Source organism: Oncorhynchus mykiss, chromosome 11 (assembly GCF_013265735.2).
Source record: "Oncorhynchus mykiss isolate Arlee chromosome 11, USDA_OmykA_1.1, whole genome shotgun sequence".
Classification (NCBI taxonomy): Eukaryota; Metazoa; Chordata; class Actinopteri; order Salmoniformes; family Salmonidae; genus Oncorhynchus; species Oncorhynchus mykiss.
The window spans coordinates 15,687,468-15,707,062 of record NC_048575.1 but is presented as its reverse complement, the minus strand read 5'-3'; the positions used below and the strand labels follow the sequence as shown (position 1 = coordinate 15,707,062).

General features: G+C 45.5%; 2 protein-coding genes across 7 annotated transcripts; one reads left to right on the top strand and one right to left on the bottom strand.

Moving 5' to 3' along the window:
* The first annotated feature begins 5,611 nt into the window (after window positions 1-5,611).
* LOC110535356 lies at window positions 5,612-10,266 on the top strand. 3 transcript variants are annotated; one of them, XM_036935011.1, is made up of 8 exons: window positions 5,612-5,708; window positions 6,005-6,056; window positions 6,187-6,504; window positions 6,627-6,647; window positions 6,775-7,026; window positions 7,165-7,296; window positions 7,422-7,658; window positions 7,742-10,266. In XM_036935011.1, exons 2-8 carry the CDS (start codon window positions 6,023-6,025, stop codon window positions 9,106-9,108), a joined length of 2,361 nt encoding a protein of 786 aa, XP_036790906.1. In that variant the 5' UTR covers window positions 5,612-5,708; window positions 6,005-6,022; the 3' UTR covers window positions 9,109-10,266. The 3 variants fall into 3 exon arrangements, with proteins under 3 accessions (XP_036790906.1, XP_021475978.2, XP_036790907.1); XM_021620303.2 differs by having other exon boundaries at window positions 5,613-5,708; window positions 7,162-7,296; XM_036935012.1 differs by having other exon boundaries at window positions 5,654-5,708; window positions 6,005-6,063; window positions 7,162-7,296.
* A 1,682-nt stretch (window positions 10,267-11,948) lies between these two features.
* spice1 (spindle and centriole associated protein 1) lies at window positions 11,949-18,803 on the bottom strand. Of its 4 annotated transcripts, none has more exons than XR_002475244.2 (17): window positions 18,414-18,802; window positions 18,254-18,301; window positions 18,020-18,166; window positions 17,689-17,791; window positions 16,183-16,301; window positions 16,024-16,118; window positions 15,637-15,788; window positions 15,362-15,487; window positions 14,915-15,207; window positions 14,041-14,172; window positions 13,779-13,908; window positions 13,556-13,696; window positions 13,000-13,454; window positions 12,661-12,835; window positions 12,499-12,574; window positions 12,239-12,372; window positions 11,949-12,148 (listed from the first exon to the last, which is right to left on the bottom strand). XR_002475244.2 is itself a non-coding variant. In XM_021620297.2 (17 exons), exons 1-17 carry the CDS (start codon window positions 18,507-18,509, stop codon window positions 12,095-12,097), a joined length of 2,406 nt encoding a protein of 801 aa, XP_021475972.2. In that variant the 5' UTR covers window positions 18,510-18,802; the 3' UTR covers window positions 11,949-12,094. The 4 variants fall into 4 exon arrangements, 3 of the variants coding, with proteins under 3 accessions (XP_021475972.2, XP_021475973.2, XP_021475974.2); XM_021620297.2 differs by having other exon boundaries at window positions 12,239-12,299; window positions 12,499-12,577; XM_021620298.2 differs by having other exon boundaries at window positions 12,239-12,299.
* Window positions 18,804-19,595: the final 792 nt, after the last annotated feature.

The window sequence follows — 19,595 nt, the reverse complement described above, 5'->3', positions numbered from 1 at the left end:
AAATAAAGTGGTGATCCTAACTGACCTAAAACAGGGAATTGTTACTAGGATTAAATGTCAGGAATTGTGAAAAACGGAGTTCAAATGTATTTGGCTAAGGTGTATGTAAACTTCTGACTTCAACTGTATGATGTGATATCATAGTGGTGTTGTGTTAATGTGATATCATAGTGGTGTTGTGTTAATGTGATATCATAGTGGTGTTGTGTTAATGTGGTATCATAGTGGTGTTGTGTTAATGTGATATCATAGTGGTGTTGTGTTAATGTGGTATCATAGTGGTGTTGTGTTAATGTGATATCATAGTGGTGTTGTGTTAATGTGATATCTTAGTGGTGTTGTGTTAATGTGATCTCATAGTGGTGTTGTGTTAATATGGTATCATAGTGGTGTTGTGTTAATGTGGTATCATAGTGGTGTTGTGTTAATGTGATATCATAGTGGTGTTGTGTTAATGTGATATCATAGTGGTGTGTTAATGTGATATCATAGTGGTGTTGTGTTAATGTGATATCATAGTGGTATTGTGTTGATGTGATATCATAGTGGTGTTGTGTTAATGTGCTAATTAATGTCATGACTCTGGGTTACTGAGAGGAATAAAGAAACAGTTGTTTTCAAACGCCCTCCCCACCCCTTTCTTCAGGTTTCTATTTTGTACAGTATTCTGTTTCAGTAACATGTTAGCGCTACAGTGTTGTGTTGAAGTCATAGCGTGATCCTTGTGTGTTATCTGCTCTCGTGTCATTATAGTATCTGTGTGTTTTATGTAGTGATATGTGTGTTAATAGCATGGTGTGGGTGTGTGCTTTGATAAGGGCCCAGTATTAGTTGAGAGGAGGGGGGAGGGGGGGGGGGTCTGCAGTTGTTTAAAAAGTCCTTCCCCTGACGGCCCCATTGTGCCGCAGATGGGGACGGAGGGGGGACGGAGGGGGGGGTCATGCTGGGAGCTCGTTTCTCCTGCCTGTCAGAACTATCTGGGATCCAGCCGGAACTAATCAACTCCTATAGGCCTCACCATTACCCAGCCTGCACTAGGTCCCAGGCAGTGGGGCTGGGGGGCAGTCCTGTGGGAACAGAAGGGGGAGGGAGGGAGGGATGGATGACCCCCCCCCCCCCCCCCCCCCCCAACACTCACACACACACATATACACTCTCTCTGTTCATACACACTCACACACATCCCCCGCCAGCCCGTGCGGCACACACAACACTCCCACTGTTTCACACTGAAGCAATAATAAACACTTGCAATAATATTTTCACAGCAAACAACAGCCTGCTTCAGATCAGAACCTAACACAGCTGCATGGTACAGTCCTCTACACACACACACACACACACACACACACGCGCATGCAGAATCTTCAAAAACACACACTCCCTTCTTCACACACATGCGTATAGAGACATACCATTACAGTCAATGTGTTACAAGTCTAGTAGTTTCTGAAGACAGTTTGAGGTTCATTCAGACCAACTGCAGCCTTTCAGATACACAACATCTTCCTAGAACGGCCTCTATACATAACACCACATACCAAGGTTAAGAGTTACAAACTTGATGCATCGAAAAACAAGCCCACCAAAGCTGAATTCATTTACAGAGTATAGTCAAACAAACACTATTTAGCTTCATAACAACAAACTAAACCACTCTGGTAAAACAAAGTGAATAATCAACCTCACAGTGGAAACTACATCACAAAGAAGAAGACAGTCATAGTTAGTGGCTTTATATGTTGAGAGAAAGAGGGCACATTCCAACAAAACCTCATACTGTGTGTGTGTGTGTGTGTGTGTGTGTGTGTGTGTGTGTGTGTGTGTGTGTGTGTGTGTGGACAGAGTGGAATATGGATGTCGCCCTCTGGTGGAGGAAAAGTGAAGCTACAAAGTTTATAGAGAACTAACGGCACGCTTCCTGAGACTTAAGGGCACTGGGCTCCAACGCTTCTATAGAAGTCAATAAGGAAAAAGCCATTCCATTCCAAAACCACACCCTGTCAAATAACACTGAATAGTACTGAATTCCTTTTCTTCATCTCTCATGTTGGTAGCTTGATCCACGTTCCTCACCGATGCGCTCTCCTTTCGTCTGTGTGGCGAAACAGAAGGTAAGAAAGCAAGATCAGGATGGTTCTTTGTTACTTAGCTATACATATTCCATATTCTGAGTAGCCATCCTTCTATGGGCAGGTGCAAGTCTGGAGGCCTGTCTACAAAAACCTTGGTGAACATTTAAAGCTAAATACAACCCAAGTGGTTTTAATGTACCTTATCAGACACTCCAGATGTAAGAACCATCTATCTACAATCTGATCCCTAAGGCAACATGTGATGCATCCACACGAGCCAATAGTCTAGAAGTCAACAAGGGGACAGAAATATAGCAAAATCAGGTATTTATATCACAAAGACAGTGCTTCATCATTAAATCTTTTTCATTCCGACCACCAATCTCCACCATTAACCATTACTCTAGCCGGTCAAGTGTCCCTCACACCTTCCCTAGACAATGTGGAAGTCAATCGTGTCAAGCAGTGACTGAGTGTGTGTTTGAGCTGGAGTGTGTGTTTGAGCTGGAGTGTGTGTGAGAAAGAGAGTGTGTGTTTTCTGGGCTGTGGAGAGGGGGAGACTCCAACCCCCCTTCATTAAGGTGAAGTAGGAGCAGATTGAAATGTGTTAAGAAAACTAAAGCGTGTGCCTGTGCAGTCTCCCCACTCACATTGGCATTGTGTGTGTGTGTGTGTGTGTGTGTGTGTGTGTGTGTGTGTGTGTCTGACTCTTAACTGTGTGTTGTAATGGTTGACTGTGTATCTGAGTGTACCAAGCAACTATAATATTCAGGCCTACTTGTACACATGTAAGCATTTGTGAGCATCATTGTCTCCTTTAAAATGCCACTCTGTCTGTACATGTGTATGCAAATGTTTATATAGTATACCCTATGTGAGTTGCTATATACAATTTCACCCTACTTCCTATGCATTAGGACAAACGTGTGTACAGTTATGTGGAGAGGTCGGCTGGAGTAGAAGTGGCGAAGGGGGGGTCTCCCTTGACTGCTTAGAGGCAGATGAAGGAGAGGGTTCCCACAATGTTCCCCATGTCTCTGGGTGGGGTGGAGGGGGGTGTGAGGGGGGGGTATAGCAAGCCACTGGGGCAAGGTTAATCCCCATTCATCCCCTCCTCCACTCAGTTGCACAGAACACAATAAGCCCCTCCTGCTCCCCTGGCATCCCCGTGACGACCCTTAACCCTGTGTTTACTGCCACTGCTCCAGGCCTCTTTATACTGCAGCGGTTATTATCTGACGGATCTACTCCTTAAGATATGGAGAGAAATAGTAATGGCGTATTTTTGTAGGCACTAACTCCGCCATGGCTCGTCGGCAAAAGCCTATGGGAAACTGTATGTTTCATTGGGGGGGGGTTTGGATAAACCCCGAAAATAAGGTCTGTGGTAAACACAGGCTTAGGAGATCTCAAAACACTGAATATACCAAACATTAAGAACACCTTCCTAATATTGAGTTGCAACTCACCCTTTGCCCTCAGAACAGCCTCAATTCACCTGGACATGGACCATACAAGGTGTCAAAAGCGTTCCACAGGGATGCTGGCCCATGTTGACTCCAATGCTTCCCACAGTTCTGTCAAGTTGGAAGGATGTCTTTTTGGTGGTGGACCACTGTCGATACACACGGGAAACTGTTGAGCATGAAAAACCCAGCAGCGTTGCAGTTCTTGACTCAAACCGGTGCACCTGGCACCCACAACCAACCTACCCCATTCAAAGGCACTCAAATCGTTCATCTTGCCCATTCACCCTCTGAATGGCACACATACACAATCCGTCGCAATTGTCTCAAGGCTTAAAATTCATTATTTAACCTGTCTCCTCCCCCTTCATCTACACTGATTGAAGTGGATTTAACAAGTGACATCAATAAGGAATTATCGCCTTCACCTGGTCAGTCTATGACATGGAAAAAGCAGGTGTTCTTAATGTTTTGTACACAGTGTACATTTTCTACTGAGATAATCTTCATCAGCAGACGTCACTTTTTGTGGATTTTGAAGCACTTCTGAAGCACTTCTGTAATCACACGAAGGCTTCATAATTCATGAATGCCATGTTAACTGGCTGGTATTATCTCATAGAACAAAACGTATAAGATTCCCTAAGCCTGTGTTAACCTCAGACCTTATTTTCAGCGTTGATCAAAAAAAGCCATTCTTTCCCCATTAATTTCCCCCCATGGGAATGGCTGAACAAACCAGAGGTAACTCATTTACATATTTTAGGACTGACTACAAGCTGGCAAGCTCTATTCCCCCTGGCTATTATGGCATAGTCACTGCTCTCTGGAAAAAGCTCCACTCCTTCCTCCCCACTCTATTCTACTCTCAACACTAGCCCTGCAACCTCCACACCACAGCATAATTATAGCATAGTGCACACCTGAGATGATAAAAGAAACATAGTCTGTTGAATTACTAGTTGATACAATGATTTGTGGCTAAAAGATCAAAAAGCAGTTTAAACAGCTACATAATCACTCAACATGTTGGAATACAAAAATATGAATCCTTTGTTACAGTAGCTGTCTATGTTTTTCTTGGACTGAACATTAAAGAGAGCGGGAAGGCTTTAGAAACTGATCATGGCACTATCATATCATTATTCTAATATTTGGGGAAAAATGTGCTTTTGGGGACATTGTAGACTTTCTTGCTTCCTCGAAGTTAGCTAATATTCGATTAGATTACACAATATCAATTGCAGCAAATCAACTGTTGCTTTTATTTCCCTATTTTGTGCCATTGGTTCCAATGAGTCCACAATGTCAACTAAAGCCCCCCAACTATCTCCAAATATTTCCCCATTGACCTTCATATAGATTTTGTTTTGGTTGTGACACCCCAATTTGTTGCCAATTTCGTAGAATTGCAACATCTACTGGCAATGTAATTATGTTCTAGGTAAAACACTACCATCTAGTGGAATAAACATTTAATGCATGTTGTGAATTATTGAGGTGGACTACTTGAATGTGGATGGTCCCCTAAACCTGTTTTCTGGTGACTTAAAGGAGCTGCGACAGAAGTCAAGGGGGCTAATGTACAGTAATATTCCTACATTTAGCTTGCCCTGAAGGCCCTCTGCCTGTGTCTGTGCTTCCTGCACCCTGACCTAGTTTTGGGGAAGTTCTCTGGATGGGCAGAGGCCAGCAGCTTGTGAGATCTGTTTCCTGAGATGCTTCCTGCTTTTCTGTGGAGTCATCTCATCTGTTCAAGACAAGGACATTCACTCTTCCCAGCGAGAGCGTTGAGAAATTGCCACACATGCGTAACATTTTTTCGGCCCGTGCAAACTACCTTGCAAAAGTTGGAGTCAGAGTTGACATGTACTTGCAAATATGTCCTTGGTTGTAGCTATTAATGTCAGCATTCCGTGAGAATCAAATCTTCTCACGACAGCCACGAGTCCATCTTCTTTGGCATAATAAAAAAAAATATATATATATATATATATATATATATATATATATATATATATATATATATATATATATATCATCTTTGGCATCGCCTCGTTGCCGGGCAACCCTGGGAGAGGGACTGTCTAGTTGCAAAGCATGGTGGGTACCGTAGTCCTCTAACCCTGCTGCGCGCTGCAACTTCCTCGATACTCCACACATTCAGGTAGGATAATTTACTCGTTTCATTAAGTGTACTAGTGTATATTAGTTTAGAGACAAATTATTATAGTCAGTGTTGTCATGTTTGAGGATGTAGTTTTTTTGGTGGGAAAGGGGCAAAAGGCAGACATTCTGCTGTCAACTTTGACAGAAATATGCTCATAGGCTAAACCAGGAAGTTGACTGAAATAAAGCTAGCGTTACAAGTTCCAGATGTACCTGTGATTTAAATGTAGAATTCACAATTAAAAAGTTTGCTAAATAAAAAACTATGTAAATTAACTGTTTTTTTTTTGCTAGGCTGCCTGCAATGGATACATGGTGATGGAATTCCCCACAATGCCAGACCTAGGTAGAGGGTGTGTTCCCTTATCCGTGCACACCGGTGTAGTTTGAAACACACACTGTCCCGCAATTTAACTACCAATCTGCTTGAATAACTTCTAAGATGAAGTAATGATTGTTCCAATCCTTCCTGACAGAAGACCCAGGCCCAGTGGGGCCTCCAGGGGGGCAGAAGCAGCCTGTGAAGTCCCACCTGCTGGCCTCCAGAGAGCTCCTTGTGGCCTCCCTGTATAACCTGGCTCCCCTGCTGGACAGGACCCTGGCATCCGGCCTGCTCTCCCAGGAGAACTACTTTGAGGTGGGGGCAGAGAGGACCCCTCAGGGCCGGGCACGCAGGCTGCTGGAGGTTGTCCAGGCTGAGATGGACGAGGCTGGGGCCAGATGCTTCATGGAGTGCCTCAGGAGATGCAAGCAGCACTACCCGCGCCTCCGAGCCTGGCTCAGAACTGATGCAGGTATGGAAGGGCAAGTGTGTGAACACATGATGAATGTGTATGAATAGTGTTACCTAATTTCATCTTACACATGCAAACTTGAGTCTTAAGACGATATTTGATGTCTTTTGTTTCCCCCACAGATATTCAGCGTGGACCCACAGGTATGGTAATGCAGAGGACCTCTTCCTGAAAGGGTCAGACTGTTGGTATGCATAGGTGTTTTAATCATCTGGCAATGGTCATCTCCTATCTGATTCGGTGTTGTGTTGTATTGTTTGGCTTCCCCAGAGCGTCAGCTGCAGGCCCAGCTCAGTGTCCTGTGTGGCCGGTTGGGGTTCTCTGTCCTGCCGGTCTCCCTGGAGCTGTTCTCTAATGGCACACTAACTCAGTTTGAACTGGACCAGGTCCAGGCAGCGCCCACATCTTACCAGCAGACCCACCAGCTCCTGTCCGTCTGTCTGTCCAAGGGAGAGAGGGCCTGCTGTAGCTTCTACCAGGCACTGGGCAGCGAAGACCCACAGCTGGCCTCAGACATCAGTGGTGACGTGTTATTAACTTGTTATAACAAGTTTATTACTTTTTAATTCTGTCTCGTGTTTTGTGTCTGTATTTCAGTCAGTGGGCTGTGCCTAATATCTCTGGTCTGTGGTCATGAAGTTTATATCACCTCTGTAGCAGTGGAGGATCCTGGGGTGTGTAGTACTCCTGTGGAAGTGAAGGATGATGGGTTATGTAGTACTCACACAGCAGTTGAGACCAGACAGACTGATGGGGAAGGTCTGTCTCTCCCAGACACCCACATACTCTCGGGTAAAGGTCACACCAGTTAACTACCATTATAACACAAGCAGATCAGTAGCAGAAGATAGATTCAGATTGAAAATAAAATTAACAATTTACAGTGACAACCTGTGTCACCTCCTCCTCCTTCTCAGATGTGCTCCAGCAGGTGCTGTCCCTGCTGGCTGTGGCTCCAGGTGAGGGGGCCAGGCTGAATGTGTGTGAGCTGGGGGTGGCAGTGGGTCTGCCCAGGAGGACCGTCAGAGAGTGCCTGTTGGAGGAGGTTGAGGTGGGGGACATCGTTCAGCTCAGGGCCCTGGTCACCCTCTTCCTCAGTAAGACCCAGGATGCCTCTAGGCTGCTAAACAGGGTGGCAGAGTGCACAGCAAAGCGTAGGTCTCACTACTTACTTATTTGTCTATTTGTATCAGGTACTTCTCTATCTACCTATCAGTAACTGTTTTGTTGCTTTTAGGGGTGCTGCTCTCTGAGAGGGGATGTATGTTACTGAAGCTGCTGTCTGTGGCTGAGGCCTTTCTCCGCACTGGGGACCACCACCACCTGCAAGCTGGGGACCACCTCTGCACTGTGGACCACCACCTGCGAGCTGGGGACCATCTCCACACTGGGGACCACATAGACAAAGTGTGGAACATCTTTAGCTTGGTCCTGTGGGACAGCATGGCAGAGGCTCTGGAGGATCCTGGGGCTGCAGTGGAATCATTGTGGGAACCTAGGGATGCTGTCCGTCTGTTACGAGACAGTGAGAGAGTGGAGACAGAGCTTCTCCAGGAGTTGGAGGAATGCTGGGCAGACGGGGGAACTGAGAGCCTGTTACAGAGTGTTACAGTACTAGCTCAGTTGCTACGTGATCTCCACCCTCTTCAGGACAGTCTGTGCCTCTCCCCTCCTGAAGAGGGGGCTGTGTACCCCTGCCGCTCTCGCAGACTCCATAGAGTCACCCGTTTCCAGGGCCTGCCTGCACGGGTCATCCGCAAAGCACTGGGACACGGAGCTCCCTCCAAACACCCAGTCCCAGCTGGTCTCCCCATCCAGTACAGAGATCTCTGCCTTTGCATCACACGTCTGCTGGACAGGGTGCACCCACAAGAAAACACTACCTCCATAGATCTCTCCCAGGCTCCTATTGCTACCATCACCCAGCACATCTGCTCAACCCTGGCCCGGCCGGCGTTCGGCCCCCAGAGCTTTGATGCTGGGGTGAGACACAGGGTTCTGTCTGTGGTAAAGTATGACCCGGTCAGGTGGGGCCTGCTTAACTTACAGGAGCTGCATAAAGACACTATGTTGGGTCTGGAGAGCTACCTGAAGCCAGGGGAGCATCACAGCTTCCAGCTTGTCCCAGAGAAAGTACGGATCTTCGGAGGGCCAGAGATACGCTGGGGAGAAAGGGTCAGGGGCCCAGTCGCCATCGACAACGGGATAGAGGAAGTCCTCCAATTTGTCACCTCCGAGCCAGCCTCCTTTCTTATCAGTGTTAGCTGCCGCGGCTATGACAGGGGCCAGTACTTTGAGGTACACGAGCCGCAGTGTGTGCGTGTGTCTGGACTGCAGGAGCAGGGGGTGGGCGAGGTGCAGGGTTTAGGGGGGACAGTGTTGGTTTTGGCAGTAGAGGGCGAGACAGTGTGGATGAGAGAGGAGAGGCAGGGGAGGGCGTGCGGGACAGAGCTGGAGCAGGTGTCTCAGAGACACTCTGCCACACTACAGGACGGGGGCTGCTGCTTCAGGGTCACGACCCCAGGGACACGTTGCCAGGTCAAGTTCATCTACAAGACAAGGAGGATCTCTGCTGTGGCTGAGAGGGACTGTGAAGTTTTCTAAAAACCCTATTCGCACGGGACTAGTATTATTATGGAACGTAGGTCATGTAATTATTGCCCCAGCATGTCCGTTTTACCCCATGGACCATTCGGACGGGATTAGTTTTACCAAACTGCCCCTGTAAATGTTATTTTTTTTCTCATTCAAAATGTACCGTTATGACGGAAGCCTGGAGGCTCTACTATGGATATCAGTAAGAACCATGAACTGTAACCTACGCAGACACTTAATTACCTGACGGATCTGGCAATTTAGCTTTTCATTGGCACAATATCATCCACTTCATTTAAAAGGGAAGTATGACTCTGGGAAAGTTGATTTGTGAAGAAAAAAAACGGTTCATTCATCTGTAGGCTACGTGCATAGCACTTTGTTCCCAAATTCTTACCCATACTGGGCGCAGTACCTGTTTAACTCAAAACACATGGATGACGATTCACACGGGATAAGTATTATCAGAGGACCTGGGAGTTTTCTGAAAAACAGTAGGTTTTTAGGGGCTGGGATAACAACCTTCCTACCAAGTAAAAATGACTGACATGGCAGATTCGGACAGGACTAAAATGACAGATGTGGTGATTTGTGCTCGTGCACATAATTATATTACCTGAGTTCCCCCGGTAAAACTAATCCCATCCGAAATGGGCTGAAGTCTCACTTGGTAGGATTTAATACCAGAAGCAACAAGCTGGTATTCAGGCATAGATTATGGCACCCGCATGATTGAAAAAGGTTCTTCAGAACCAGAAAGCTGTCTTCACATGTACAGCATGATGAGGTGTGGCGGACTCCAACGTTATTAAATCCCAGCTATAGAGCGAGACATAGACCGTGTTCATTCTCTCACTCACAATCCTTGTTCAGTTATTTATCTATCAACCTAAACAGCAGCATTATGTCTTCTATGTTTGTCCAACAATGCACAGAACCTTAGCTGATATAGTTCAATCAAAATGTAATTAAAGAATTAAATAGAAACCTTGCACCCAACTTTTCCTACGAGCACCGACTTCGCTGATAACTGAGGAAAATGTACTTAAGACTGTGATATGTGGTTGTCCCGCCTAGCTACAGTTGAAGTCGGAAGTTTACATACACCTTAGCCAAATACATTTAAACTCAGTTTTTCACAATTCCTGACATTTAATCCTAGTAAAAATTCCCTGTCTTAGGTCAGTTAGGATCACCACTTTATTTTAAGAATGTGAAATGTCAGAATAATAGTAGAGAGAATGATTTATTTCAGATTTTATTTATTTCATCACATTCCCAGTGGGTCAGAAGTTTACATATACTCAATTAATATTTGGTAGCATTGCCTTTAAATTGTTTAACTTGGGTCAAATATTTTGGGTAGCCTTCCACAAGCTTCCCACAATAAGTCGGGTGAATTTTGGCCCATTCCTCCTGACAGGGCTGGTGTAACTGAGTCAGGTTTGTAGGCCTTGTTGCTCGCACACACTTTTTCAGTTCTGCTCATACATTTTCTATAGGATTGAGGTCCGGGCTTTGTGATGGCCACTCCAATACCTTGACTTTGTTGTCCTTAAGCCATTTTGCCACAACTTTGGAAGTATGCTTGGGGTCATTGTCCATTTGAAAGACCCATTTGTGACCAAGCTTTAACTTCCTGACTGATGTCTTGAGATGTTGCTTCAATATATCCACATGATGCCATCGATTTTGTGAAGTGCACCAGTCCCTCCTGCAGCAAAGCACCCCCACAACATGATGCTGCCACCCCCATGCTTCACAGTTGGGATGGTGTTCTTCGACTTGCAAGCCTCCCCCTTTTTCCTCCAAACATAACGATGGTCATTATGGCCAAACAGTTCTATTTGTGTTTCATCAGAGCAGAGGACATTTCTCCAAAAAGTATGATCTTTGTCCCCATGTGCAGTTGCAAACCGTAGTCTGGCTTTTTTATGGTGGTTTTGGAGCAGTGGCTGCTTCCTTGCTGAGCGGCCTTTCAGGTTATGTCGATGTAGGACTCGTTTTACTGTGGATATAGATACTTTTGTACCGGTTTCCTCCAGCATCTTCACAAGGTCCTTTGCTGTTGTTCTGGGATTGATTTGCACTTTTCGCACCAAAGTATGTTCATCTCTAGGAGACAGAACGCGTCTCCTTCCTGAGCGGTATGACGGCTGCGTGGTCCCATGGTGTTTATACTTGCGTACTATTGTTTGTACAGATGAACGTGGTACCTTCAGGCGTTTGGAAATTGCTCCCAAGGATGAACCAGACCTGTGGTCTGTCTACAATTTTTTTTTCTGAGATCTTGGCTGATTTTTTGATTTTCCCATGATGTAAAGCAAAGAGGCACTGAGTTTGAAGGTAAGCCTTGAAATAGATCCACAGGTACACATTCCAAATGTTGTCAATTAGCCTCTAAAGCTAAAAGAAGCTTCTAAAGCCATGACATCATTTTCTGGAATTTTCCAAGCTGTTTAAAGGCACAGTCAACTTTGTGTATGTAAACTTCTGACCCACTGGAATTGTGATACAGTGAATTATAAGTGAAATAATCTGTCTGTGAACAATTGTTGGAAAAAATACTTGTGTCATGCACAAAGTAGATGTCTTAACCGAACTTGCCAAAACTATAGTTTGTTAACAAGACATTTGTGGAGTGGTTGAAAAATGAGTTTTAATGACTCCAACCTAAGTGAATGTAAAATGACAAATTACAAAAACATAAATGTATTCATATACCAGTTATTTAAAAAGCCTTTTTATACAGTGCTATTAAACTATATTGAAACTGGCCTCAGGCGAAGTGCTGTGTTATTGTGTGTATACAATGAGGTAGAAAATAATGTCTGCACCAGCAACACAACCACAGTTATCAAAAGTTTTAATTCACAACCATAAGAAAATTGCATAGGTAAAAACAGGGTAAAGAAACAACATTTTAAGTCTAAAGTGACCTCTACTAAAAGTTACAAAAGTTGCAGGGAGTTTCTGTATTCAGTTCTTAACTTGTTCATCTTACATGTGTAGACAACGCAAACCAGCCTTCTCCTTTCAGCTTGTCCACCTGTACTGGACAAAAGGGAAAATTGTATGATCGTCCTTAAAAAAAATACTAAACATTCCACAAATAGGATGAACCAGTGTGTGTGTGTACCGGAGTCCTGCTGCCTCTGGACTGTCCTCCAAGGCTTTGTGGAGAGACCCCACCAGCAGACCTGAAACACACAGGACCTCTTCAGTCAAGATGACCATCATTCCCCTGACCTCTGATCCCTTCCTCCACATCACCTGCCGAGTCGGTTAGAATGAAATGTCCTAGTCACAGATCTACGGTCAGTGTTGTATTGTCCCATTTACGGTTCTCTCTAAATTTACAGTCCTCCCTAATGGTTACAGTTCTTATTTCAGACTCACCGTCTACTACCTCCGCTGCCCAGGGGGGAGGGGTCCTGTTCAGGCAGCAGCATGGATGACTCTGGGCTCAGGCCTGCTGCTGAGAGGGAGAAAGTAGTAGTGAATACTGTGTGGAGATGGTTACAACACACACCTCTTGTCTCACACACACAGCTGCCTGACCTGACAGTGGAGGTATGGGGGAGACAGAAGGGGATACTCTGGCTGAGGAGGAGCTCTGTCTCTGTTGTTCTATAAGCTCCAGCAGTCTGCTCCTGGCTGCTGCACTCTGCCTGTTGAGCTCTAGGAGACGCTGTTCCACACTGCTCTCACAGCCTGGGCTCTCACGAACCACAGACTGTAGGAGACACAGAAACAGCAGGTACTAAACCTGTCATTCATGCAAAACTTAATAGAAGACACCAGTATGTTCACCTCATGGAATGTTTATCATGCCGTACTGTACAGTACTCAAGAGACCTGAAATCTGGACAGTGAGTGCTCTGTTAGATGTGACCTCACCTGCTGTGTTTGCTGCTCTCCACCACAGGACCATGTCCCCCTCTCTCTCCCTGTCTCACGCTGGGGTGTTGTTCTGCCTGTACTGCTGGGAACGAAGCCTCTCTTCTCCATGCCCTGTTGGGGAGTCAGTCTCCCTGTGCTGCTGGAGACAAACCCCCTGCCTGAACTCTGACCTTCACAAATCTCTGACCCGGAGGGAGGAGTAGCGGGGTGGAACTGCCCCAGCTGATCCCGTATGAGGGCGTTCTGACGGGTCAGCTCGGCAATCTGAGACAGCATGGCACCCTGGGACGGATCGCAGAGGAGAGGGTCTGGGGTGGCGGCTGGAGGGGGTGTAGGGGCAGGGCGGGGCAGGCTGAAGAGAGAGGGGGCGGAGCTGAAGGTCTGGAGGTCGTCACAGGAGCCCCGGGTCACAGGGAGAGAGGGAACGTGGTGAAGAGCCAGGGAATGAACAGCTGGGGAGGAGAGCAACATGACAGAATGAAAACATGAAGAAAGAGAGTAGAGTAGAGCCAAATAGACAACCCAGAAAGAGGTAGAGAGAGAGACCTGTTACCTGAAGTGTGACCGTGTGGCCGATTGTCTCTCTGACGTGGTGGAGAGAGCAGCACAGCAGGGTTGAGAGTGAGACCTGTCTGATTCTGTTCATAGGAGGGTACAGGAGCGTCTGCATCATAGGACGGTTCCCACTCACTGCCTGAATAGGGACACAAGTCTTTACCAATACTCATAACACGTTGAGGAAAAGTATAGTGAACCGTGTGTGTGTGTGTACTGACCTGTAGCTATGCTGCCAGTCTCTTGGGGCTCATAGTCCCCGTCTCCTCCTAGTACCCCCAATCCCCCCAGAACCAGCACCACTGTGTCCAGCCTCTGTTCCAGATCACACGCTCGCTGCTGCAAACCTGCCTGGAGGGAAATCACTATTAGAGACCTCTTCATCGCACATAATGATATGAAGAAACATGAATTAGCCTTGGAAGCCATTCTTAAGGTACAAGTGATGTAGAGAGATACTGTGTGTGTGATTTCTATTCTGACCTGCAGGGCGGCGCTCTCCTCTCTCAGGGTCAGGGTCTCTGCGGTGAGGGCGTCTATCATTCCTCTCTGCTCCTTCACCTCCACCTCCAGCCGCCTCCTCTCCTTTCCCTCCCTCTGAGTCTCCTCCTCTCTCTGACCCACAGGGGATATAGTTATCATTCATACTGGCAGAACAGAACAGACACAGGGAATAGAGTTATCATTCATACTGGCAGAACAGAACAGACACAGGGGATAGAGTTATCATTCATACTGGCAGAACAGAACAGACACAGGGGATAGAGTTATCATTCATACTGGCAGAACAGAACAGACACAGGGAATAGAGTTATCATTCATACTGGCAGAACAGAACAGACACAGGGGATAGAGTTATCATTCATACTGGCAGAACAGAACAGACACAGGGAATAGAGTTATCATTCATACTGGCAGAACAGAACAGACACAGGGAATAGAGTTATCATTCATACTGGCAGAACAGAACAGACACAGGGGATAGAGTTATCATTCATACTGGCAGAACAGAACAGACACAGGGAATAGAGTTATCATTCATACTGGCAGAACAGAACAGACACAGGGAATAGAGTTATCATTCATACTGGCAGAACAGAACAGACACAGGGGATAGAGTTATCATTCATACTGGCAGAACAGAACAGACACAGGGAATAGAGTTATCATTCATACTGGCAGAACAGAACAGACACAGGGGATAGAGTTATCATTCATACTGGCAGAACAGAACAGACACAGGGAATAGAGTTATCATTCATACTGGCAGAACAGAACAGACACAGGGAATAGAGTTATCATTCATACTGGCAGAACAGAACAGACAGAGAACTAGTCGAATAGTCGTTAGGCATACCTGTCTGAGTAGTCTAGCCAGGCGGCCCAGTGTAGACACCAGAGCCACAGAGAAGCCTGTGAGGCCATGTGTGCTGTGCTTTGGCCCCGTCGTCCCCTCTCCTTCCCCTGCTCCTGGGGCTCTGGGAGGCTCCTCTGGCCCTAGGCCATCCAGCTCTGTCTCCACCTGACCCAGCAGGCCCTGCAGCAGCCCCAGGCTGGACTGGTTCCCACTCAGAGAGCTGAGGGTAGAGCCATCCAGACCTGACTCAGTACTGCGCCCCCTACTGGCTTTCGAGGACCGGCTCTTCCTGCCTACATAGAAACAGACACATAGGAGAAACATGTTAACATATGCCTCTATGAACCAATTACTGCACTACTATGCATTAATGTGCACTAATTCAGTCAACTTTAAACAATAGTACCTGATGAATTGACTGTTGTTGTGATGCACTATGAGTCGTACCTGAGCGGGTGAGAGGAGGGTCTGGGTTCAGGACCTGAGTGACCAGGGTGAAATGCTCCCCAGGTTCAGGCTGGGGTTGGGGCTGTCTGGACCCCAACCGCTGGACTTTAACTGTGGCATTCAGAGCTGGAGAGAAGGAGGAAGAAAGAGGAGGAAAGGAAAGAGAATGAGGGTGAGAGAGCAAGAGAGAGAGAGAGAAAATAGGGAGTAAGAGTTGATGTATAGTACATGACATTATCCATCCTTTTTCCCAGTTAAATGATCTGTCCTCTTACCTGCTTGTACTTGGGTTCCCCCTGAGGCACTGGGAGTCTGAGGGGGGCTGTCTCCTCCTGCCCCCTGGAGGTTGGAGTTACACTGGGGTCTTTGCTGCTTCCCTCCTCTAGTACAAGGCTTGGCTTTCACTTTCCGGGTATACACCTTGTAACTGACAACAAAAAAGGATGTGAGCTTATGATAGAGACATTACAACAGATAAGGGAAAGGGGGATACCTAGTCAGTTGTACAACTGAATGCATTCAACCGAAAAGTGTCCTCCGCATTTAACTCAACCCCTCTGAATCAGAGAGGTGTGGGGGGGGGCTGCTGTCTGGCAAATAATCATTTGTAATGGGTGTGTGTGGGCATTGGTAAGTGTTTGGCAGAATGTCAGCGTTGTTACCTGGTATCCATGTTGGAGTTGAAATTGACAGAGGCAGAATGGCCAGTTTCTTCATCACTATGGTCTTCAACAGAGTCCTCCAGCTCATTCAGAGCCTGAAATAAAAAATAAATTTGTTAAGAAATGGAAACACAAACACAAAGAGAAAGAGAGCAGTACCTGTGGGTCCATCATGGACTGGCTGAGGAGGGAGAGCTGTGTTGGGGCCTCTGGTTTCTGCAGGACAGGCAGGTCTGAGTCAGAGCCACAGTCTGGAGCCATGGTAACACTGGGGAACCCTGAGAAAAATAAAGATTGACCGGGAGAAAAATTAAAATCCCATTGTGAAATAATGCCTATTAGGCTAACTGATGGAAATACCAGTCGATGTAAATACATTTGACCGGTCTAAAGGTGCATGTGTATACTCGTTAGGCATGTTATTTATTACAGAGTACAGAAAACATGTCAGACAACAGGAGAGCTTCTGCTACAGCATCTCAAACAGCTGTTTCGTTGCTGCTAGACTGAAACCTGCCTTTATAGGCACAATCAGTGCGCAACAATTCTAAAATGCAATCGTGTGTTAAAAACAGTTTTGATGGCCACAATTAAAAATAACTAGTATTTGTATTCATCAACTGGTAATTGAAGCGCGCTTTGGCTTCATCAGTGCATCACACACCACTTTGCAATGAAATGGAGGCCGTGTGCATTTTGAAAACAGACCTAATTATGTGAATCCTGAACGTTTTGCTACATATGAGGTATGTCTAACCTTGCTTCAAAGCAGCCTAGCCAAAATCAGACCACGTCCGTAGAGGCATTTATTTTATTCAGACTTCCATATGCCATTGAAACCAGTAGACTATTTCTCTCATGTTCTATTGGTTTTCAAATCAACTTTATTTTTTTACATTGTCCAGTAGCCAAAGGCACAATCCACGTCATATTATCAACCCATGTTAGTTGTTGCATCTTTAGATCTCCCCTCTTTCTACATTTATAATGGATATTTCCATCTCTGTCACATGAAACGTCTCGCACGGCGTTTTCCCGCTAATTGCATTATGGAACGAACATTTGTGAAAAGCCTCAATTAGAAATAATAGTATCAACATTTTAAGCGAAATGTTCTGATCTGTTGCATCAGACTCATTGCTTTTTAAAGTTTTTGTTATGTAGTCTATGCCTACTGGTTGAATTTGGGATCTATCATCCCACAACCGTCCCAGAGTGTTTGGAACAGGCTCTCTTTCTTGACAAGCTGACCAATAGAATAGGTCAACTTTTCTACTATGGGGCATAGTAGATTGACAAAGGCTTGTGATTTTGCTGTTCATTACTCGTCTTGTTGGCTGAGGAAAAGTAAATGTGAACACTTATTCTAAAATCTTCAAAGTGCGCATTGGAATTTGGTAAGGATGCATGTAGTTCCATCCTCGAGTTGCATGTTAATATGAATTACCATAATCTAAATGTGCTTTCAGTCATTCAGAGCAACGCGGGTGGACGCCCTAATCAAGTTATGGGTCTGGTAAATTTCTCAAATGTCCGGTGCCACAACAGAAATCCTGTAAGATGCATAGAGAACATTCAAACACAGACATACAACAACCAACACATGATCAAAACACATTGAAAAGCCATTCATTAATCCATAGCAGGATAAGAGCAGTATCATACCGGTCTGCCTGCGAGGCGCGTCGCCAAACAAGTCTTTGACCACAGCCATAGCTCTGTCTGACCGGGCCAGAACGTCCTGCAGTTGAAACTGATCTGAGAACACCTACAGCACAATGAGATAACAAGTCTTCAGTGTGAAGACAAAGGTTTAATCTGCAGTTATGTAATATAAACAACATTCAATAAACATCTGTGGGGAATCAAGGGGATGTAAGTGTTCACTGAGTTGCAAGCTGACTCGAGTTTGCAATTTCAAAGTAGTTTCATGTCAAATTAGATTTACGTGAGATACCCCTACGATCTGCGCATGAGGTCTGTCTGTACTCCTCACCTCTCTGATGATGTTGAGGCTGGCGCGGTCTAGCGGAGCTGGGCTACCAGGGAGGTCCTTCTTCCTCCTGTGTCTCAGAGCTCTCTCTCTCAGCTCCCACTGGGCCACCACTCGGTTCTGGGACCGGTGCATCTCATGACGACGATTCTGAGGAGGAAGAGAGAGGAGTAGGCATACTGACCTAGGATAACTAACAACATAACAAAATGAGAGAAAACAACAAGTCTCTCTTACCAGCTCCTCCGGTGAAGCCTTGTGTACAGAGAGGTCATGGACGGTGCTCTGAAATTAGCAGAAGATGGTAGTCATCATAATTTCATAAATGTATCTCTTCCTTCTCCCCTGGTGGCAAAGTTGATTCCATGACAGGGACAGCAACTACTAGCACACTCACCACCCACTCTCTCTTCGGGGCATTGGCCTTCTTGGGACGCACAGCAGGTCGTTTTCCTTGACCGTGCTGTAAGCGGCCCACCCTCGTAAACGACATCTGGGAAGAAAACGATAACTAGCTAGAAAATGTCTGATTAGCTGGCTAACGTTAGCCTACCTAACTATGTTGTTTGCCAAGAGTTTTTTCAATGAAAGTCATACGCAAGCTACACTTAAACTAGGCAGTTGTAGCTTGCTGGCAAACTAGGTTATTAACTGTAGAAAAATGTTTAGTTAGTTTGCTGTATTCATTGTTTTCTTTCCGTTGTGGAGTGGCGCTGTGTTCAACAGTTGTTGCGCGCTTCTGGGTGAAATGTGTAACCTCCTAGTTACCAATAAAACGACACCACAGATAGAACAATGACACAGATATTTCACTGATAAATGTGAAGCATCCGCTTCCGTTTCCACTCACTACCAAATATGGTAGTGAAAGGAAGCCCACTAGTGATTTTTGCCGACATTCTGCAAATGTTCTCATCGATGAAATATTTGATCTCAATACAGTTTTCTGTTCCCAAAACTACAATCTGGTATGAACATAGTGGACTAAGTTTGGTAGAATTTGCCCTTTGCAAACTTTTTACAACATCGCGTTGTTTAGAAGGTGCTCAAAGGCGAATTGAGTTATTGCACACGCGTTCTTAACAAAGTAGGCGTTCCCTAACGGTAATATGCAGATGTACTAGAACAACCCAATAGGATCTCGCTAGTTCGTGCTTGGCTCTGCCCACTTCCTTGCTTGTTCTGCCACTATGACTAATTTGTTCCCCATTGTAAACGACTGGCTGTTGTCTATCTTGGTTAAGTTATAAAACATCTTTGAGGAGCTCTTTGGCATAATGGGAAATGTAGTCTTTAAGAGCTACAAGCAAGGCACGCAGAGTTGTTTTAAATAGATGTAGATGTAGCAAGAGAGCTTGAGATAGAGCTAAACACTATAAAAATGACCTGAAACATAGGTCCACTCTTCATCACGTTCAAAATATAAAATGACAACAATGTATAGTACTTGCATAATCAGTAATGGGAAAAACACAAGTGGTTCTATGGATTTGTGCTAATACGTATGACCACCAGGTGGCAATGTCATCTTACAAATGATTTTCAGCTCCGATATGACAGAACAGACAGTACTCACCTT

Excerpts from the sequence above, each read along its gene's own strand:
- LOC110535356 (XM_021620303.2), top strand. The coding sequence starts at position 6,023 with ATGGTGATGGAATTCCCCACAATGCCAGACCTAG. Across the intron at positions 6,648-6,774 it reads TATTCAGCGTGGACCCACAG|AGCGTCAGCTGCAGGCCCAG; the intron begins GTATGGTAATGC and ends TGGCTTCCCCAG. Across the intron at positions 7,027-7,161 it reads GCTGGCCTCAGACATCAGTG|CAGTGGAGGATCCTGGGGTG; the intron begins GTGACGTGTTAT and ends TCACCTCTGTAG.
- spice1 (XM_021620297.2), bottom strand. The coding sequence starts at position 18,509 with ATGTCGTTTACGAGGGTGGGCCGCTTACAGCACGGTCAAGGAAAACGA. Across the intron at positions 18,167-18,253 it reads AGGCTTCACCGGAGGAGCTG|AATCGTCGTCATGAGATGCA; the intron begins GTAAGAGAGACT and ends CTTCCTCCTCAG. Across the intron at positions 15,789-16,023 it reads AACTCCAACATGGATACCAG|TTACAAGGTGTATACCCGGA; the intron begins GTAACAACGCTG and ends TTTTGTTGTCAG.